Source organism: Pithys albifrons, chromosome 1 (genome assembly GCF_047495875.1).
Source record: "Pithys albifrons albifrons isolate INPA30051 chromosome 1, PitAlb_v1, whole genome shotgun sequence".
Lineage (NCBI taxonomy): Eukaryota > Metazoa > Chordata > Aves > Passeriformes > Thamnophilidae > Pithys > Pithys albifrons.
Genome location: NC_092458.1, coordinates 85,644,204 through 85,665,756, shown reverse-complemented (window position 1 = coordinate 85,665,756; position 21,553 = coordinate 85,644,204). Strand labels below are relative to the sequence as shown.

Below are 21,553 nucleotides of genomic sequence, written 5' to 3'. Positions count from 1 at the left end.
CGGGAGCGCGGGAGGGAGTGACGGGAGCGCGGGAACGATTGGAGCGCGGGAGTGACGGCAGCGCGGGGAGGAGCGCCCGGACAGGCCCGGCCCTTCCTCTTCCTCCCGGCGCTCCAAACACACCGCCGGAACGCCGCGCAGCATAAAGGATTTATAAACCGAGAGAGACAGATGAGTGTGGTTTACAAAGTCAGTATCGTAGTTGTTTATTTTAAGCATTTTTTTTTCTTTAAGGACATACATAGCGAATAGTTTATATATGAAGTTTACATGCATGACCTCACAAACACTAGTAGCCACTTTCTGCTGGCAACTAGACCCTCTTTCAAGGACACCACGGAGCATCCTTTCAGCCGCCTGAATAAAGCGTGTTTAGTGTCCTTAGTAGCTTCACATTCTTAAACATTTCATAGTTTGTTATGTAGTAACAACGAGGGCAAAAAGTAGTACTTTCAGGACTGCTCACACTTAACATACCCACCACAGACTCTAGAATTTTTCAGATATGCTACAAAAATCATCTCACTTTTTGCTTTCAGAAACAGGTGGAACTGTGACTCCTGTAGAGGATGTGTGAAAACTGCTGTTCAACAAGTTACCAATAGGACCTGGTGCTACACTTACTCCACCAGCAACAGAGTTTCAGTCAAAGGCTGTTACTTCCAGAAATAATTACCAACAAATCAAAGTATTTACTTGCTGGAGAAAAAGTATCCTTGCATGGTATTCCTGCCCTCCCTTAACTCTTTTCCAGCTCCATTAAGCCCTTGTTGTAACTCCAGTTGACACACACTGTGTTGTTTCTCACAGGAGGTGGTCATGCTTTGGTACAAGTTTTTCACATACACAGGGCTGTTACTATCAAGTCAGAACTCATGAAAATCACCTGCATTACCTGGCAATGCTAAGATTTTATTAGGCAAATCAAATCAGCATTTCTTAATATACAATGACCTACAAAGCAATCTATCCTGCCTCTTACATATCCCACCCCCACCCCACTGGAGCTTAGGGCATTGCTACACCGTGCAGAGAGCAGTGCAGCTCACAGCTCCCCAAGCCAGAGCCAGCACAGCAGCAGGTGGTGAATTTATGTCAGGCCCAGGGGCAGCACATGTCAAGCAGCTCTTACCACCTTGGTGACAGTCCAGTTCTACAGCTGCTGGGCCCAAGATGTCCTGGCACTGCTGCAGGGCAGGCACTGGCAACACCCCAGCCTGTAAGAACCCCACAAGTAAGCACTTTTGCAGTACTTCTGTCTCAGGAAAGGAGACCGGGAATTCAAACTAAGATTTCCAACATAATTCATGTTAAAACAAGAATACTCTCTGCAATATACACATACTTCCAGCTCATTGCATGCCATGCAAATCTCTCTCACCATAAAAAAAAAAAACCATTTTTTTTTAATTTGAGCAGAACAGATTATCGACCTTCCTTCTGCAGAGCAGGCAAAAAGTGCCCCTGCTGCTAGAATGGTCTTAGAACAGGACACTGGATATGCTGAGTTTAACACTACACAACAGGATAAACAGAACAGCAGAGTCTGAGTACTACACTCCATGCCCACAGACAAACAAAAAACCCCACCCCCCAAAAAAAGCCCCCACAAAACCCAAAAGCACACCCACCCCCAAATAAGACACACAAACTGCAGAAAGAAGCAGAATACCAAGTAATAGCTTTCTTGTGAGATGGGGATAAGCAGACACTAGAATCATTCAGGAGTTTGTAGTTCATTAGGATTTAGAAGTATTTGTAATATGTAAACCATTATCACTTACTTTCTCTTCAAAGCCAGTCACTTTCAGGTATAAATACTGAGTTTCTTTTCCTCTGGTCCAGTTTTACAATTTGGTGGGCAAAGAGGAAGGTAGCAATATGAACAGATAATAAGCTCTATGCATAGGTTACAGACTTGCTTTTTGAACAGTTTTCTCCAATGTATTTTTTCCTCTGGTCAATATATGGGTAAATATTTTATCAAATATAGTGAGAATTTTCAATGGTCATGAACAAACAACATAGAAAAATAATCAAGACACTGTGGCTATGTGGATGAGAAAACGCTGAATGATCGAAGGACAATAAATTCTCTGAATTCTGTGCAAATTCCAATAAAAACCCACAAAAAGTTCAGTTTTCTTGAGTTTAATTGGAGCTTTATTACTTAAGCCATGACTTCAGTCTTCACCTTCAGCAATTTGCAGAGGAGGCATACAAGAACGGTTACAATATTTAATGGAAGGGACTCCCTACTGAACAGGGGGAAAGAGGGCAACACCAAGGCAAAAGAACTGGGAGCGCCAATTTGTTCTTTAGTCTTATGTGAGGACTCCTGGAAAAAGCTGATTACTTGAAAGAAATCAAGGCAATAAATGTAGAAAGCAGAAGCTGGGGTTCAAGTAAGCTGGAACCAGAAAGAAACAAACTCCAATGACAAAATGGGAACTACCAACCTGTGAGCCTCACTGTGCCTGGGAAGATCATGGAACAGATCCTCCTAGATGCTATGCTAAGGCACAAGAAGAACAGGGAGGTGATTCAAGACAACCAGTACAGCTTCAGTAAGGACAAGTCCTGCCTGATAAACCTAGTGGCCTTCTGTGATGGAGTGATTACATCAGTAGGCAAAGGAAGGGCTACAGATGTCATTTATCTGGATTTCTGTAAAGCCTTTGATAGAGTACCCCACAACATCCTTCTCTCAAAATTGGAGAGATGGATTCAATGGGTGGACTGTTAAATGGGTAAAAAATTGGTTGGATGGTCACATCCAAAGGGTAGTGGTCAATGGCTCTGAGTCCCGATGGACATCAGTGACTAGTGGTGCCCCTCAGGGGTTCAAATTGGAACCAGTGTTATTTAGTATCTTCATTAATGACATAGATGAAAGGACAATGCACTCTCAGCAAATTTGCAGATGTCACTATGCTGAGTGATACACTTGATGCATGTGAGGGACGCGATACCATCCAGAGGGACCTGGACAAGCTCGGGAAGTGTGCCCATGGGAATCTCATCAGGTTTAACAAGGCCAAGTACCAGTTGCTGCACGTGGGTTGCAGCAACCCCTGGTGTCAATACAGGCTGGGCATGAACAGATCAAGAGCAGTCCCGCTGAGGACTTGGGGGTACTGATGGCTGAGAGGCTGGACATGGGCCAGCAATGTGTACTCACAGCCCAGAAAGCCAATTGTGTCCTGGGCTGCATCAAAAGCTCTGCTCTAGTGAGACTCCACCTGGAGGTGCTGCATTCATCTCTGTGGTCCTCAGCAAAGGAAGGAAAACAATCTGTTGGCGGCCAGAGGAGGCCACCAAGAGGGATGGAGCACCTCTCCTTACAAGAAAAGGCTGATTGAAATGGGATTGTTCAGCTTGGAAAAGCAGCTTCAGGGTGACCAAATTGTGGCCTTCCAGTACCTGAAGGGAGCCTAAAAGAAACATGGAGAGAGCCTATTTACAAGTAGTGACAGGACAAGAGAGAATGGCTTTGAACTGAGAGAATAGATTTAGGTTAGATACTAGGAAGGAATTCTTCTCTGTGAGGGTGGTGAGGCACTGGAACAGGTTGCTCAGAGATGCTGTGGATGACCCATCACTGGAAGGTCAGGTTGGATGGGGCATTGAGCAACCTGGTCTAGTGAAAGCTGTCCCTGCCCACCACAGAAGAACTGGAACTACATGATCTTTGAGGTCCCTCCCAACTCAAGCCATTCTACGATTCTATGAAAATGCAAATAAAGCAAGCAGAGTAAATCCAGACAGAACCCAAACAGTAACAGAGGCTGAATGAATAAATAAAGTCACTAGGGTTAAACCAGATTTATGCTGCCACTCAGCTTCTTGAACAGCCCCATAAAGCTGTAACTGACTGTGGCATGGTGGCTTCAGCCTCTGCTCCGTTGAAGCCACTATCCAATCAGGTAGAAAAATAAAGGTCTAATTCACTGGAAATTCTTTCATTTACAAAATTAATGGAATAGGGTTTGGTTTTATGCTTCTGCTTCAACTTCTGATTTATCTTCAACTCCATTCTGCTCATCTTTCATTTCTGCATCTTCAGTGTGGCTGGTCTGAAGAGTAGCAGCTGACTAAATGGAGACACAAAGAAAATATATTAATATAATAGAATTATAAAACTTCTAGCACAAACATTGTTTGATTCTTATCACTAGGAAACCTAGTCTCCCCTGTAAGACTGAATTAATGTATTAGGATCTTCAGCCAAGAGAAACCCAAAATTTCTATTCATTTTTCATGCATCTAAGAAACCAGAAGCAGTTTAAAAGAGACTGATATATAATACTGGTATTAGATGGGCATTATTCATAACGCCTGCACACGCTTGCCACACAACACTTTCTTAGAAAAGTCCTCTAACTGAAATTCATTTATGAAGATTCTGCACAGAACTGCTTTTGTCCTGCTTCAACTTCAATGTGATTTATTTTGAGCCATTCCCACAGCTCACACCCCCCCCCCCAACCTGTACAAGGCACACTTGGACTTAGCATGTGAAGAAATATCTTTGTTGGACAACTTGTTTCATGAAGAGTGACTTCAACTCAACAACAGTTGATTTGGATGTCCTCTGTAAGAGCCTAGCTGGAAGAAAATACGATCTGACAGAGTGGCTGCTCTAAAGCCCTCTCTCCTTGCTGCATCTTCCAGTCCACATGAAAAGGTGTGGAAGGCAGAGTGCCATGTGGCAGGAGTCCAAGGTTAGCTTTTACAATAGGACATAACCAGCACATCCTGATCTTGCAAAAATTTTCAAACACAGTAAAGGGAGGTAAAAATATCTTGGCCTTCTCATCTCAAAAACTAGTGCAATGAAATTGCTATTCCACCTGTCAGCCTAGCACCTTGAACCATCTGTTTTATTATGATGTTGGATGAGAACCAGACAAAACCAAGCAAAGTCTTAAGCATGAAATGTTGGGAGAGGTAAGTAGGAAAGGAAGAAGGGGCAGAATCCTTAAATGTTACATCAATTTGGCTGCAACAAGAAACCACAATCAAAAGAACTTCCAGACATCACAGGTTAACCTTTCATCCTTAGAAGCATTCTGTAAAGCATATAGGAGCCAAATCTTCTCTTACAGAACACTTTTTAGTTAGCAATCCTGGGCTTAACATAAGGTGACAAACATCCTTGACCTTTAAAAATCCACACTTTACATATGTGAACTATTTGAATTTGTGAAACAAACTACTGATACAAGAGTGTATATTGAATTCAATAGACTGTGTAAGATACACTGCGTCAGGAATTTCAGAACCAATCAGAAGACATCTGGTAAACAAACCCTCTTCTCCAGAACTTTGAACTTCTATTACCAGGACTAATGGAGAAACTGTTGGAAGTAGAGTAAAGCAGAATTCTAAATGCATTAACAGGAAAACAAGTTTTTCTTGTAAGAAAATGACCTTCAGACTGACCTACAGAGTAAGTGTCCTTTAGAGTTCTATCAATCCCATTTCATACAAAATTATATCAATTCAAAATAGGCTAGATGGCTCAGAGAAAAAAACCCAACAATGCACGTTCCCAAGATCATCTCACTTGTTGCAAAGAATTCACCAGGCCAGTGACATCCTGGCTTGCACCAGAAGGACCAGGGCAGTGATTGTCCACCTATACTGGGCACTGCTGAGGCTGTACCTCGAGTCCCGTGTCCAGTTTTGGGCCCCTCACTTTAAGCAAGACATTTAGATGCTTGGAGCATGTCCTGAGGGCAGCATTGCTGGGGAAGGGTCAAGAGCACAAGTCTGATGAGAAGCAGCTAAGGGAACTGCAGGTGTTTAGGCTGGAGAAAAAAAGAGCCTGTCTACAACTACCTGAAAGGAGGTTGTAGCGAGGTGTGGATCAGACTCTACTATCAGGCAACTACTGACAGGAGAAAATGAAGAGGCCCCAAATTGTGTCAGAGGAGGCTCAAACTGCATACCAGGAAAAATACTTTCACAGAAGCTCAGGGCAGTGCTTGAGTCACCATCCCTGGAGGTGTTTAGGTGTAGACGTGACTTTTAGGGATGTGGGTTAACGGTGGACTTGGCAGTGTTAGGCTGAGATCTTTCATTTACATTTGGTTAGATTCCAACCTAAAGGATTTTACGACTTTAAGCTAATTCTAGCCCAAGCAGATAGGGAAATTGGACCTAAGTACCATGTCTTTTCAGCATCTCAAACAGTCTGCAGTGCAAAGGCTGAGTCTGCCTTTTGCCAAGAATATTACTCTACCAATTATCTGTCTTAGGACCCAAAGTGCACATTTTGGAAAGCACAGAGGCAGCCCTTTTGTACTTTTATTGGGTATAGTTTGTTTCAGCAATCCACTCTTTCTCTCTCTACAGCAGATCTTGCTGTGTCCCATCCTAGCGGAGGAAGACAGATTCCCAGCAGCTGTGCTAGCTGAAAGGAACGTTCACAACAAAGCCCAACAGCTGGCAATTAAATCCCTCATTTCAAAAGTGAAGATGCCTAAAAGTGAAATAATTCTAGTTTAGTTGTATCTTTATCTTCCTGAGGCTTTTCATTAAAGCCTACCAAAATTAAGATACCATGTAGCTGTACCTCACTATGCCTAGAAGGACAGGATACTTTATTCCAGGCTCCAGTAAGCAAAGACTGTTTACATCAGGCTGCCTTTAGCCAAAAAAACAAGAGATGGCTGTGAAGCATTTCATGTAGGAAATCGTCAGCTGACAGTCTGAGATGACTGAACTGTCAGGATGCACTCATCTGAGGACACCAGGCCTCTTAAAAGACTCAATGACACAGCTAACCACAGGCAATTGGCATACCAACATCTGACAATTTTTTATATTCTCCGTGCATATTCTGGAAAGGTAGACACAAAGATCTGTGAAAATAAACTCACAAGATGCAAGCTTCTGCACTCCCCATGTTACTAAGGAAATTTGAGTTTGATATAAATCCCAGATTTATCTTAAAAGTTACAGGTCTACCTAGTCCTCTGCACCATTAGATTTAAGGAATTGAAACAAGGTTTCCTTCGGACATGTGATTTTCATCAGTAACCTGGAATGTTTCTTGTTAGCTGAAACAATCTTGTTATAACCTGTATTCACATACTGCCATTATTAACTGAACTAGTACTTACTGAAGTTCTAGTGAAAGCTTATCAGGAAAACCATGCATTCCTAGAATAATCAGTCTTCTGACACGTCATAATCAATTTGTGACACTTGAAATGGAGACCATCAACCACATCTTAGAGCCTCCATGAGAAGCAAAATGGTGCTCAGCATCATCTGTATGGTAGACTTAAGGTCTCACTAGATGGGTCACCCAGGCACCAGAACAGGCTCTTTAGAACAACTAGTTCAAGGAGAACAGGTTTTTTAGCTGGAACGTTATCATGTTTGTATCTCATCACTTCAATTGCTTTCTGGTTAACACTCATTTGTTGCAAATTCAGTTAACATAAGTAAAAGCATTCTGTCCAGTGCTCAGTACTGCTACCTCCTTGTTCAAACAAGATGGTCTAACAATTTGGACTGTTGGCTATTTGGAGTTCAACCTCTGCTCCCCAAAGGAGTCTACTTGAATGTTCTCCTGCTATAATTATCTGTTCTAAGAAGTAAGCTGAATACTTAAACCACTTTTGCTGGTCTAACACATGACACCACCACTTGTAGTCTTCTGGAGTACTGTTACTTACCTTTACGTCTTTGTCTGCAAGCCTTTGGAACATGTTGGCATACATCTTTTTCTCCTTCTCATGCTGCTCCCGTATTTTTTGCTGACAAGTTACCAGTTGCACTTTGGCAGCTTTGTTACTTGGATAAAGTTGTATCACTTTCTGGAAATCTCCTCGGGCCAGTTCAAAGTCATTGACAGCCAAATGGGCTTCTCCACGCCGGAAGAGGCCTTTTTCATTGTTGCTATCCAATTCCAGTGCCTGCATTAAAACAACAAAACCAAAACACATGCAACAATTACTTCTCTTTTATAAAAATTACATGCAGTCAGACCACCAGAGACCACTAGGAACTGTACCTTCTGATATAGACTTACGAGTCTTGTCAGGGCTTACTAATAAGGTGAGAGGAACACAGTAGAAGTTAGTACATAGAGGAATGAATACAGTAGGCTATTTGACAGAGAACCAGCAAGTCTAAGATTTAGTCCTGGCTCTAATTCAGCTCTTTGAAAGACATTTGCCAACATGACTACCTCCACCAAGTGTTTCTAATTTCTAAATACTTGAATATTCTCCATGGAGCAGTGAGTTAGAAAAATATATTCAAAGGATAGTAATTATGAAAATAATCTGCTGGATATTTTTTAGTGTATTCAGTACTATCCAAATGCCAGCTGATAAGAAAAGCCCAACACCACATGGCCTGTTGTCCCTCACGTTTCTATAACAGAAGATAAACTGCACAAGCAGTCTAACAGTTTAAGAACAAATAAACCCCTACTACCTTGTTGCAGTTCTCCAAAGCCTGGGAGTATTCCTTCAGCTTGAGATGACACATAGCCAAATTAAGGTGGGCAGCAAGCCTCAAGCTTTTGGCTTTTGATTCCTCCTCATCAGAGAGTCCTGATTCATGCTCCAACCACGACACAATCTTCTTATACTGTAATGCTGCTCGTTTGTATTTTCCCTCCTGTAAACAGGGCAGTTCAATTACCACACAGCTCACAGTAACTTTTATATCCCTCTTGCCTCTTCTGCTTACCTTGAGCAATAGACCTGAAAAAACCCATTTGATCAGAAAAGAACTTCTATCATCATCAACATACTATTTCTGAAAGCCATTCCTGCATAGGATCAGAAAATCTTTAAGAATACCTGCTGGTTCCCCAGTAAAGCTGGGGGTATATACCAGCATTGATACTTCTCTCTGAACTCACACCTTATATTCAACTTTTGATACAAAAAAAGGAAGATTGGGCATTTTCAAAATGTGTTACGAAGAAAATGGGAAAGTCTTCCTTTAGCTGATCAAATTGTTTGAAACACCTTCTCCACACATCTCTACCCAAATGAATGTTGTTCATTCACAGCACTATCCCACAGCAGAAACTTGACTACTGTAACCTTGCTACTATTCCACGTATGGCCCAAAGTTATCTGTAGGTACAGCAAACAGCTTTAACAGAGAACATCCTGCAGAGTTAGTTCTTTGGATAATCCAAATGACTTTTTTTTTTTAAGACAACTTCCCCTCCAGTTCTCCCTGTAAAATCTTATGGAATATGAGTAACACCACTCAGAAATGACAGAAGCTGTAATCATCATTATCAGCTCATGATATGGACTAAGAAATGCTATGATTATTACCTGGGGACTGTAACTTACCTTGAAGTACTGAGTGCCTCTCTCTTTCACAATGCAGCTTTGTTCCAACTTCTCATCAGTGTTCATTTCCCAAGACTCCTTAGCCTACCCAAAGAGGAATAGTTCAAGTGAACTTCAATACAACAATACAACTTCTAGGCAAATCAAGTGGCTATGTTGCTTCCCACAGAGAGGCAGAGATAGGTTTGACTTTGCAGAGCTTTGCACTGCTACTGGAAACCAGCCTAGTGCACGACAGACAGCAACAGACAGGGACAATGAGAATAAGGGCCATTTCAGCCAAGAGCTCCCAGCATGTCATCATCTCTGGCAACAGTGGCCTCCTTATTTAAGACCGTCAGTCAAGGATTCCACCGTCCTTGTTTATGCTGCAGTCATACTTTTTCCCTGCCCCCCCAGTACCAATTTGGGGTTTTATCTCTTGTTCCCACCTTTTCAAAGCTTTTGAGTTTCACTTCATACTGCAGCTCTGCATCTGGAGGGATCTGAAATTTCTCATTCCCGGCACTTCCAAAACCATAGCTGTAAGATTGAGGTGGAGTGGGGAGGGAGAAACAAACATTAAGGAAAGGGTTCAGAACTGTCCACCGAGCTATATTTTCTACATAGGAAGATGGAGACAAAAACCCCATGCAAATCTGGGATGCCCATATATCATTATTACAAAACAAAGACTTCAAGAGTTCTAGATACAGTTCTAAAATCAGCAAGCATAGGGTAGAAGAAAGCAAGAGAAACCTAGCATTGATTTCATTAATCTCTTACCAGTGCCTATTATTTTACTGGCATTTTTAGCTTAGGTGAGGGAAAAGTAAGTTATCTTTCCAACAAAATCCAAACAAATGAAACAACCAACTTCCAACTTATATACATCTTGCTTTATATTCATGGTCTGAAACTGACTGTTTCCTTCAGAGCACCTGTATTTTAATACCATTCTTAGAAAAGCAAAGACAGACAATAAATACTAAGATCAAATGAACACTTAACATAGTGCTAATAAGCTGATAAAACAGGAGATGCCTACAGAAAGGTTCTGTGAAGCAACTCCAGTAAGAAGCTGCATATTAGCAGGAAACCCTCAAGATCAGATTGCTTTGCTCTCATCAGGTTCAGTTCCAGTTTAAAAAAAAAATAAAAATTTCAATTAAAATTAACATTTGATGAAAACAATCTGTGCAACTCCACTTCTTTCAGATGTGTTCTCACTGTAAAGGGAAGATTCTGCTTATATCCAAACTACATATGCACTGTTGTACAGTAAGTATTAACTAAGAAGGACCACAAAAATCTGTTATAGAGCAACAATATATTTTTAAACTTTCACAGAAATCAACACCATAGAGACTGAAGTAAAACTTATTTCTTTTGCAGTGCTACTACTTCATTATGAAGTGGCAAAGCGATCTTAGTTCGATATTTCTCATACATCAATTTTTTGGGGCTGATACAAGTTTTTACCACAGCACTGAGAAAAGCTGAAAAGCATCATAACAAAACACTACATTCTTGAGAGATTCTTAGTAAAGGCCCTTGAAGTATGAAAAGAACAGGAACAGCATACCTGGGTTTGAGATAGAACACGGATTCCTCAGATTTCTCCATTTTTTGAATTGCTTTCTCCAGACCATGAGGAAGATCAAAGCTTTCCCCCTCTCCAATCTCAAACCGCAATTCCCGCTTGTCAAAAACACGATCTCCATATCGGCCTTCAAACTGGACTGGTGACAAAAAAGAGCACAACACAGATTAAAATCAGAAGATGCCTATGTATGGGAAGGGGCAGATAGCACAGGAGTACGCAGGGAGTTTCTGCGTAGGAAGGCAGTACATACAGGGTGCCAAGGCCTTCTAAACACTCTTTTTTAAGAGTTACCTATGTGTGGTGGCTACTGGCAGGAAAACAGAACTTCTGCTGTTAAAGTTTTTGTCTGTTCATCTAAGAGTTTGTTTTTCCCATTCCAACGACAGGTCCAGAAAAATTCCCCTCTTGTTCCTCAGCCAACGGAAATACTTTATTAGACTCATCTACCTTTTGTGATCAGATAAGCACTTTAACAGATTCAGCATCTCTGGAGAACACAGTTGCTGCTGGAAAATCTAAACCTTGTTAGAAATAAGAGAATGAAATCTTACTCTAGGTTGTTAAGTTACTTGGTAAAGGAAAGAGCAGCCACGTATTTCTCTCTCAGGTCATCGAGTTGTAGACTGAAAAAGGTTCTGCCAACCCACATGGTAAATATTGTTACCATTTGTGTAACAACAAACTTACTCTCTACAAGTGCATCCTCATTGGGCTTGGAGTAGCCCTCCCCTTTTTTACGGATTCTTCGGATGATGCCACCATCTTCTTCATCAGTGAGGTCCTCCCCTTTGAACTCAAAAAGTTCTATCTGTGGAGGGAAGAAATGCCTTCCATTTATTCTTGTTACATGGATTCAGTAACTCACAGAATTTGTTCTCCAGCAATCTTTGAAACTACATCTATTCAGGAAGTCACCATCTTAGATAATGTCCTATAAGATACTGGATAGCCAAGGCTCTGAAGATGATATTGGATGGAAACCTATTTCAAATCTCAGATTATATTCAGGTCTTCTCAGCTATTTTTCTCCAACAATCTTGGTCTCCCTAAAAATTAGATCCTTTAAATGAAAGCACTGTGACCCAATTTCTGAATAAACCGTACATGAGCCACAATGTTGAGGGTTGACTGAAAAAAAAAAGATTGGCTTCTTTAATACTATTTTTGCTAATGTCTTCAGGCAGAAGTATGGATAGTTGTTTTTCTGGGTTGAGGTTTGTCTTTTTCTAATATGAGGGAAAATGCCTTTTGAACACATTAAACCAGGAAGAACTTGCTGTCATCTGCCACTCTGCAGTGCTACCACACTGATCAGCTGTGACACCCTCTTACTCTACAGTCAAGTAGAATCACCAGTAGTGTCACTGCATCCATGGGCCAGGAAGGTTTTTAAGTAATGCAAGGACAAAAGGAGCAGGACAATAAAACAAAGATGTAATCCTTATGCTTAATTCACAGTTAGACCCTTAATTCCATCAATGGTCAAATTCACATCAACCTTAAAGGGCCTGAATTGATTCCAAATGCTCGTCCTGCAACATTAAAACAAATTCAAAAATAACTTTGTAAACTTTAGCCATTCCCTAGCCATTTTTAGGTCCTCCTACTCTTGTGCCACAGGACAGTAGTTTCAAAACTTCTGTGACATTCTCCCTTGCATGCCTGGACAGAGCCAGTGTTCTCTTTTTACTTGTTACATTTTCCTTTCTAGTCTTGCCATGTCGCTGTGTACTGTGGGATCATTAAAAAAATAATAATTCCAGAAGAATGAGAAAACAACAAAACCATGACCCAGCCCACTTTAATCCAAACTCAGATTCAAGGAATTATTTAGAATTTTTAAGAGCTGGTGTTAATGTAGGAAATAGTTATCCAGTCTGAATCTTCACATGCCCTCCCAAGTCTCTAATGTAAATCATAGTTTCACATAGCAGTGCCACGATGTGATGGAAAAACAGTCTAGTCACAGAAGATATTTGTTGTTGCTGCTACTTTTTATCCTATGTTTGAGTAAAACAATAGTAAAAACAGCATAAAAGAGCAAGCCATTATAATCAGCATTGTTTAGACTACATAATTTTAAAAAAAAGTTCAGGGCTAATGCTCTGAAGGTTCCTGATGCCAGACTTAAGATACCTGGAATGTAAAAAGAATTGAATATCCACTACAACAAAGAGTGTTTACACTTTTTATTTTGATGGACACGTACTAATGGATAACATTCTGGTCTCTCTCTTCCATTTGTCTGATAAAAGTAATTTCTGAACATTCTACTAATGCCCATACAGGTATGTGTGTGTCCCCCTTTTTTCTTAACCTGAACAACAGTATTCTATGGAATAATCTACCTATTTATATTGCTCTGCAAAAACAATCATGAGGAAAGAAAAAAAACAAAATACCACCAGATCAAAAAGACAAACCATAGGACATCTATTATTTCAGGCAAAGAAATGCTGATGTGATGACACAGATACAAAACTTTTTAATGCAAGTTTACAGAATCCTTTCTAAGGCAACTTGTACAGACGTTGTTATGCACTTGCAGAGGACCCATGCTGACAATGTTTCAAATTATCAAAAGGAAACCTGGAAGGAAAACTAAAAAAGTGGATAATTTGGAGACTTAAGTGCCTGAGAGTCATACTAGTCAGAAACTACTTTTACCTAATGACACTTAAGAAAACTTTCTGGATCTAAGTTCCAACCTACACCCTCAATTAGGACACACCCAGCACTACTTATTTGTTGAAGCCAGTCAGCTCCAGGCTATTTTGTTAGGGAAGAACAAAAACGTCATAAAAAGAAAAAGAATCACCAAAGCTGCCCTTCCTTCCTTTCACGTTACTGCTTAGGAAAGCATTAGGGCATATCAAGGATTTTGAATGAAACGCTTACCCAGAAAATGATGGAAAGGTCAGACTGGCATCATTAAAAAAAGAAACAGTGGGAAGTGAATAACCTGGATGACTACTTCAGATAGACTCAGTAGTAGTCTGATGGAACAAATCCCATCTTGCTTCTATTCATGTTTTTGTTTATCAAAACAATGGGTTGCAGGTCAATGAAAGCTTCTGCTTTGTGCTGTCCATGCACTTCCTGTGTACTAGTGCTAAGCCTTTCAGAATGCTCCATTGGGCTGGCAAGGTAGAAGGTCTTGAGCTTTTAGCTTTCATTTCAATCATCAGCTCAGTATTTTTTTCTCTACCTCTAATCCTGCCCTGATTAGACTTAGTATCACTTGCATGTGTGAGAAGCACATGGCATTCCAACATGTGCAGTTTGATCGAATATAAGTAAAACATAAGTAACTTCAGATTCATACACACGAAAGTGCTGTTTACAAACAGCTTTACAAGATCCTATTTTTCAACAGCCAGCTACAGAAATAACAGCACTAATTATGATGTATTCAAAATTATTAAGTTGTCACCTCTTAAGTGGACGCTACCTATGCCAACGCTATTTTTTAAATCCTTCTGCAAAAAATAAAATCTTTAATCACATTACTCACAAGTCCATGAAAAAGAAAGGAAATGCCAATACACTATCCATATGTAAAAAAAATGTACAATATCCAACTGTGTGAAGGACGATGGCATTCTGGCTTGTATCAGGAATAATGTGTCCAACAGAACCAGGGCAGTGATTGTTCACCAGTACTGGACACTGCTGAGGTCACACCTCAAGTACTGTGTCCAGTTTTGTGTCCCTCACAGCAAGAAAGACATTGAGGTGCTGGTGTCCAGAGAAGAGCAACAAAGTTGGTGAGGGGTCTGGAGAAGAAGTCCTATGGGGAACAGCTGAAGAAGCTGGAGGTGTTCAGCCTGGAGAAAAGGAGGCTCAGGGAAGACCTTCTTGCACTTTATAACTACCAGAAAGGAGTTTGTAGTGTGAGGTAGGGTCAGTCCCTTGTCCTAAGTAGAGTCAGAGGACAAGAGGAAATGGTCTCACGGTGCACCACAGGAGGTTTGGATCAGATATTTGCATTAGAACAGGCTGCCAAGGGAATCGGTTAAGTCACCGTCCCTGGAAGTATTTAGGTGTAGATGTGGCACTTAGACTTGGTATTGTAAGATTTAAGATTGGCATCAATGGTCTTAAAGGTCTTTTCCAACCTAAATGATTCAATGATTCTATGCATAACTTACCCTTAACACAAGCTCATTGTTTCCAATAAAATCTAAATAGACTTTCAGTCTTTACTTCATGAACTAGTTTTACCTTCCTCAGATATTAGTAAAACATTCAATCTTAGAGCAATCATCGGTTCTAAAACTTTCCTTTTGCCCCCAGTGTAGGAGTCCATTCAGTTAAGTATTTTAGAGCAAAGTAATTTTAAAAATCAGACTTACAAAGAATCTGCCTTCTCTCAGGTAGAATTTAAAGTAATTGCTGGAAAATTGAACTGTTTCAACAGTATGAAAAATATTTCCTCTCCAAACACTTGAGATTATCAGAGGATGCTCCAGAAACAGCTTTAAGATCATCCTCCAGGGAAAAATCAAACACAAATCTCAACATTCTGAGCAACGATTCTCACTATTGAAATAACACACAAGAGAGAGCTGCTGTTTCCACCCATTTTGGGAAGGGGATGGGGAAATGATTTAAAGATCAGTAGGAAACAAGTTCTCCCCCATCCCCCTAAGGATAACTAACAGATACCAACGATGGTAAGTGGCTCCATTTAATTTTTTCCACTACTTCAGGGTCTGTCACTGAGAGAGTCCACCCTTCCAACCTGCACTTTCCTACTGCAAATCACTCCATAACTGTAACATGAAAACTGAACAATGGAAAGCATTCAAGTTATTTTAAAAACTCAAAAAAAACCCCCAAGGAACTTAAGCCACTGCAGATCAGTAGCAGTCAGACTAAAATTTTGCCCACACTACCCAATACTGACTGTATTATTTTCTTTAGAAAACCAAACAATCCTGTTTTGAAAGTATGTTGCATCACACATTTTCTACTGTGAAATATGACTTTTGCTTGTTTTTTGAGCATACGGTTTTAGTGACCATCTCTCACTTACCTCAAAAATCAGTGTAGCATTGGGAGGTATTTTTGGGGGGCTCCCAGCTGAGCCATAGGCGTATTCTGGTTTACATGTAATCCGACAGATTTCACCAATCTTCATAGTCGCCACAGCAATGTCCCATGCTTTGATCACCTCACCTACACAAGTCAAACGTCAATCAAACGATTGCAAGCCGTACATGAAAGGCATAATCAGCTGAAACTCAGCATCATCACTTTTGGTACACAAAAGCTAAGACAGCAGAAACACTGAAGGACTTGTGCTCACTCTCCTCTGCGTGTATCAGTTTTAAGCCTAATCAAATTCTAAAGTTTCCTGGGGACAAATTTGGTTATACGTCTTCATTCCAGGTCTAGCAACTCTTTTCATAGACTCATAGAACAGGTTGAGATGGAACAGACCTGAAAGGTCATCTAGTTCCAACCCTGCTGCCAGCAGCAGGGACACTGTACTTCCTTCCCTATGGAGAATACAAGCCCTCTGAACTCAGACACAGACTGAAGTGCCTGGCACAGTCCCAAGCGCGAGGAAGTAACAATAAACTCTTCCGAGAGGAAGGTCTCAGGGTGAGAGATTGCCTGCTCATGTTTTGAAAACAATACAAACCAACAGCCTTTTCTCTCTGTACTTTATCAGTTGGCAAAGAGCAGCACTAGTGGTAACTAAAAGTTACAAACATTTGTAACAGAAGAGGGAGGAAAGTGGAAATAGTATTCCTTCTGAAGCCAAAAAGGGAGTAGAAGCTGTAACAAAATCATCTCTCTTATTCAAGCTCTCCTACTTGCTGCTCCTTTCAACTCAATCAAGGAACGCTATACCAGTCTTGCATTAATAGGTATACTTAATATCATCTTAAACTTCAGTACAATAAATTAATCTCTTTTTAAAAAAGAATATATTATCCATTTTTAAAAGCAGCAGGTAAGGAAATGACAGGGGAAAATACAAGACTGAGTAATAAGATCTGCTGGAACAAGGATTCTTGGATTTTTACATTCAAAAAATGTAGGATTTTGATAATGAAGAAATCCACTGCTCAAAGACTCATATTTAGGTTAAATTGGGAACTTTGTGGAAAAGGCAGTGTTTCATCGTGCTGCAGCTGACAGCTGCCTCTGTGCACCCTGTCCCAGTATCTGGTCACAATTAAATACTCTTGAACTGGAGTCTGAAAAAAAAACCAACAAAAAAACAACCAACAAAATGCGTATTCTTGCTATTAACTATCCTTTGTCACTATGCTTCAGGGCAGATTTGCTTCCCTGCAGTGCTTTGTCTAAGGCCTGTAAATCATTCCTCAAGCCTCTAAAGGGGCTAAACAGTTTTCTCATTCAGAAAAATCTCAAAGACCTTCTGACCGGGCCATTCTGAGAGAATAAACTCTGAAAACAAGTTTAAGAAGTAACTTCAAAAGGCAAGGAGACACACATGCAAGGAAATCCCAACTCAGCTATTACCAAAACTGATCAATACCAAATGCAAGATATTACCTTTCCCCAAGTCAAATGAAAATTTGTCTCTCCTGTCCAGACTGGAGTCAAATTTCGTGCCATCAAGAAGCCATCCTGTGTAATGGACAGTCACTTTATCACCTATCATCGGAGACTCAGTCCCACTGCCTTCTCTCTTGACAACCTGAGAAAAAACATTAAACAAACAACATTAAGATCATGGAAACTAAGTCTGCCTATTGGACATTATTTCCATTTATTTAGATACATGCATTACCATCTTCAGTAGATAAAGGATTTGCAGGTTTACTCCAGTTATGTGGAAATGGATTGACTATTCCATCTGCAGATCAGCAATGCTGCAAATGCAGAACCTCAAGATGGCTGTGCTGTGATACAAGAACTTAATTGGCAACAGTTGGCACCAACTTACAGATATCTGCATCTATAGTTAGCCATGTCACTTACCGTTCCTCTGTAAGATTTTAAATGTTATTGAATCTTAAAACTGGTAAACTATTAGGCAGTTTTTTCTGCTTGATTCAAGTATTTGCTTCACCACCTTTCTACCATTACATCAGAGATCAGCGCCCGGGCAAAGGATTTCAGGAAGAAAACAGGGTGGTTCTTTTCATGCAAAGTCTGTATTGACATGTAATCTGAGATTATTTCAGTTAAACCAAGCAGTTTAACAAAGGTTAACAGAACCTCACCCTAGAACAGGTTAATTCTATAAGCCTACAGAGCAACACTTAAAAACTATTATAGCACATCAATTTTGTCTCCACAAAAATCTGACATGGATTGCCAGTACCCCTATCTCACATACAGCTGCAAGGATTTGATCTCCTCCTAGAGGCTTCCCAGTCTGACAAGCAAGACTGGTATCAACTAAATCTACATTATTCAAAAAGCAATCTCTTTGTTGTTCCTTTGAAAAGTGTATAAAGATATAGAATAATAGTGACATCCTCATAGGCAAGGAGGTGAAGCCTTGCCCGTAACAGGATTCCTGAAGTCCAGATTTTAATTTTTCCCGATACTGATTGAAACCATCTAGTTCCAAGCCAAAGTTCTGCATTACTTCAACTAGGCAAAAGGGGACCAAGGGAGAACCCTATTTGCTTGGATCATGGAGGTCTTGAAAACACACTGTTCAGACAAGATAAACGTTCATTCAAGAGGACTTACTCAAAAGTAGGAGTTGGATTGGCATCCCTCCTTTAAAGAAAAGCTCTAAAAGTGTCATGCTTCTACACTAACGATGTTTTTCACTGAAGGAAGAAAACCTTTGGGAGTCTTCTTCACAAATTTCAACTTCTTGCAACCCACCACTGTCAATCTCCTACTCTGCATCCCACCATCCCTGCAACTGACTATACAACTGAAAAGTCAGATGCTCCATCCAAAGCAAGGAAATGTTGACAGTGTGTCAGACTCTTAACAAGCTGAAAGCACCTCACTGGCTGCATAAAACAAAATCCACAAACAAAACCCGGAAAAAAAATACTACCTGCTCGTTCCTAAAGAGAGAATGCTCAGTGTTGAAAAAGGATGCCTGACCTCACATAGCACACCATCCCTTTACCCTGCACCAACTCAGCGCCTCAGTGCTACAGAAGCTCTTAGCATTACAAAACTAATCTATTGGTATCTCTCCCAAGGAAAGCAACAGCTCGAGCAACCACTCGAACAGAGATAAGGAAACAGAGACAAGGAAACAGAGACCTATGAAAAAAAACCCGTGAATCTGGTAATTAACCTAACGTACATAACGCTTAGATACGTATCTACGTAAAGTGGATCCAAAGGAGTTATTTTAAGGCAGCCAGTCTGAAGTCACTTTGAAAAAGTAACTGACTAAGTGAAATTTCCTAAGCTTTTCCCAATACCACATTCTTGTAGTGTCGTACCAAGCTATCCTATAGCAATGAATAGTTTGTTTTCATTATTTATACAATATTACTCTTTTGCACTTATTTCATGTTTAAGAGACCCAAGTTTCACTTTTTTCATATTCTCAATATAGCAACCCTATTTTCTGTGAGACATCTCCCTTTCAGATGGAGCAACAGGATTTTTCAGTTCATATTGTGGATTTCAAACAGTTTGTTTCTAAACTTTAGTAGTTACACTAGAAATAGTGCAAGCACATGCAACAATATCAGGTAAAAACCCGTGGATACTTTTCTGATACAAAGCTAATGAACATATAAACACACTCCTGGAAAAAGTGCAACGATAGCAGTACAAAATTGGTATAGGTTACTTCAGAATTAGACCGTTGGTTTCAATGAGTGCATTCTGCACTCCAGAAATTACTAGAAAAATAAAAGCCATAAAGGCTGGACTTAATGAGCTCTACATTATTTTGCATATCAATTCATAATCCCTCCTTTTTTTGTGGTTTTCACAACCTCAGTTCTTTTACTAGTATTTTCTTTAAAAAAGTTTAAAGTAAATTAAAAAAAAAAAAAAAAAACAAAACCCCCAAAACACTTGCTGCTTCTCCATCATCAAAACAGGTACTGCATGGATTAGGCAGAAGGCCACTGCCTTCCACCATGCTCGAGGAACCTGAGCTGTGGGAGACCTGCAGACACCTTCTGGGCAGCCTTGCAGATGAGAACTCTGGCCTGGTTATTGTGCAAACCCAGAAATTCTCACCAAAGCATGCTAGCAGGAAACATGGGAATGCAACAGTATAGAAGCCAATAGCTACAATTTGGTCCCTGATACCTCTCCTGAATCGGAGACAGCGCCTTCATGACGAACCTAAAATTCAAAGCCAGAGGGCTCTAAAGGTTAAGACTAGAATTTTGCCTTTCCTGTGGCGCCACTTTCTTCTTTGGAATACCATCGCTCCGAAATTTCAGTGCGCTTGAATAACGTTTCTAACGATCGCTAAAGGTTTTTAGCAGAGACTAGGGAAGTTTCTAGAGATATGGAAATAGGCGACGTCTGACAGAGGAAGTTCGTGCAACTCCCCCTCACGGTATAAATTCTGCTGCCCTTATCGCTTCCCGGCTTACAAAGGAGAGCAGCGGCTCCGTCAGAACGCGCGGCCCCGGGAGCTGCCGTGCCCCGGGAGAGCGCCGTGCCTGGAGCCCACGGACGGGCCAGGCACCAGTGGGGACTCGCACCGAGCCCACGGACGGGCCGGGCACCAGCAGGGACCCGTGACCGGAGCCCACGGACCGGTCGGGCACCAGTAGGGACCCGCACCGAGGCCACGGACCGCCCGGGCACCAGCGGGGACCCGCACCAAGCCCATGTGCCCTACCGGGGCTCCATCTTTAATTCCCATCCCCAAACACGTGTTGGCGGGCGGTGGACCCGGACCCCCAAACCCTGCCGTGTGGACAGAGCCACGCCACGCGAGACGGGCAGGGAGCCCGGCCTGGTCCCCTCTCCCGCATCCCCACCCCGCAGACCCGGGGAACGCGGCGAGAAAGCTTCTCTTCACTGCGCAGCCCCCCTGCGAGCCGGGCTCTCCCGGCGGGCAGCTACTCTCCCGGGCCGGGGAGGAGGGAGCCGGGATGAGCCGGGATGAGCGGGGAGCCGCCGGGATGAGCGGGGAACCGCCGCGTGGGAGCCCCCGCGGGCGGGCGGGCAGCGCTTGCGCAGCCGGGGCGCTGCCGCCATCCCCGCTCGCCGCCGCCGATGTTTGATCGCCCGTGCTGCGTCAGCCCCGCCGGGCTGCCCGGGGACCGCCCCGTCCCCTTCCCCGCGAGGGACACAACGGGGCCAGGGCGCCCGGGGAGCACCCGCTCGCAGGCCAAGAGGAACGCTCCCCATCGCCATCGGCGGCGCGGGGATCCCTTCGAGCTGGCGCGGGAGGTGGGGATGGAGAAGAGCCGCCTGGTACCTTGAGGACGCCCTCATCCTGCTTGGGGGTGATGTCCGTTCCTTCTAGGGGAGCCCCGTCCGCTTTCATCTCCTCCGCCGTCATCCCGCCTGCCGCTGCCACCGCTGCGCAGGGAAGGGGCGCCCCGCAGGGTCAGTGCCGGGCCGAGCACCGGGAGTGGGGCTGGGGGAGCGCCTCGCCAAACCTCCGGCTCCGGGCGCCGCACGCCTCCTTCTCCTTCCCTGCTGCTCTCACCGCAGCGCCGGCCCTCGGTCGGCGGGGGGGAGG

General features: G+C 42.2%; 1 protein-coding gene across 1 annotated transcript; it reads right to left on the bottom strand.

Moving 5' to 3' along the window:
* Positions 1 to 176: 176 nt before the first annotated feature.
* Positions 177 to 21,553, bottom strand: FKBP4 (FKBP prolyl isomerase 4). The gene is made up of 10 exons (XM_071557803.1): positions 21,287 to 21,553; positions 17,458 to 17,602; positions 15,962 to 16,104; positions 11,611 to 11,731; positions 10,903 to 11,059; positions 9,770 to 9,860; positions 9,339 to 9,422; positions 8,458 to 8,643; positions 7,692 to 7,931; positions 177 to 4,094 (listed from the first exon to the last, which is right to left on the bottom strand). Exons 1-10 carry the CDS (start codon positions 21,368 to 21,370, stop codon positions 3,996 to 3,998), a joined length of 1,350 nt encoding a protein of 449 aa, XP_071413904.1. The 5' UTR covers positions 21,371 to 21,553; the 3' UTR covers positions 177 to 3,995.

Coding starts and splice junctions, on each gene's coding strand:
- FKBP4 (XM_071557803.1), bottom strand. CDS start 21,370: ATGACGGCGGAGGAGATGAAAGCGGACGGGGCTCCCCTAGAAGGAACG. Junction 11,732..15,961: donor ATGCTACACTGATTTTTGAG/GTAAGTGAGAGA, acceptor TTCCCTCCACAG/ATAGAACTTTTTGAGTTCAA. Junction 9,423..9,769: donor AACTCAAAAGCTTTGAAAAG/GTGGGAACAAGA, acceptor CTCTTTGGGTAG/GCTAAGGAGTCTTGGGAAAT.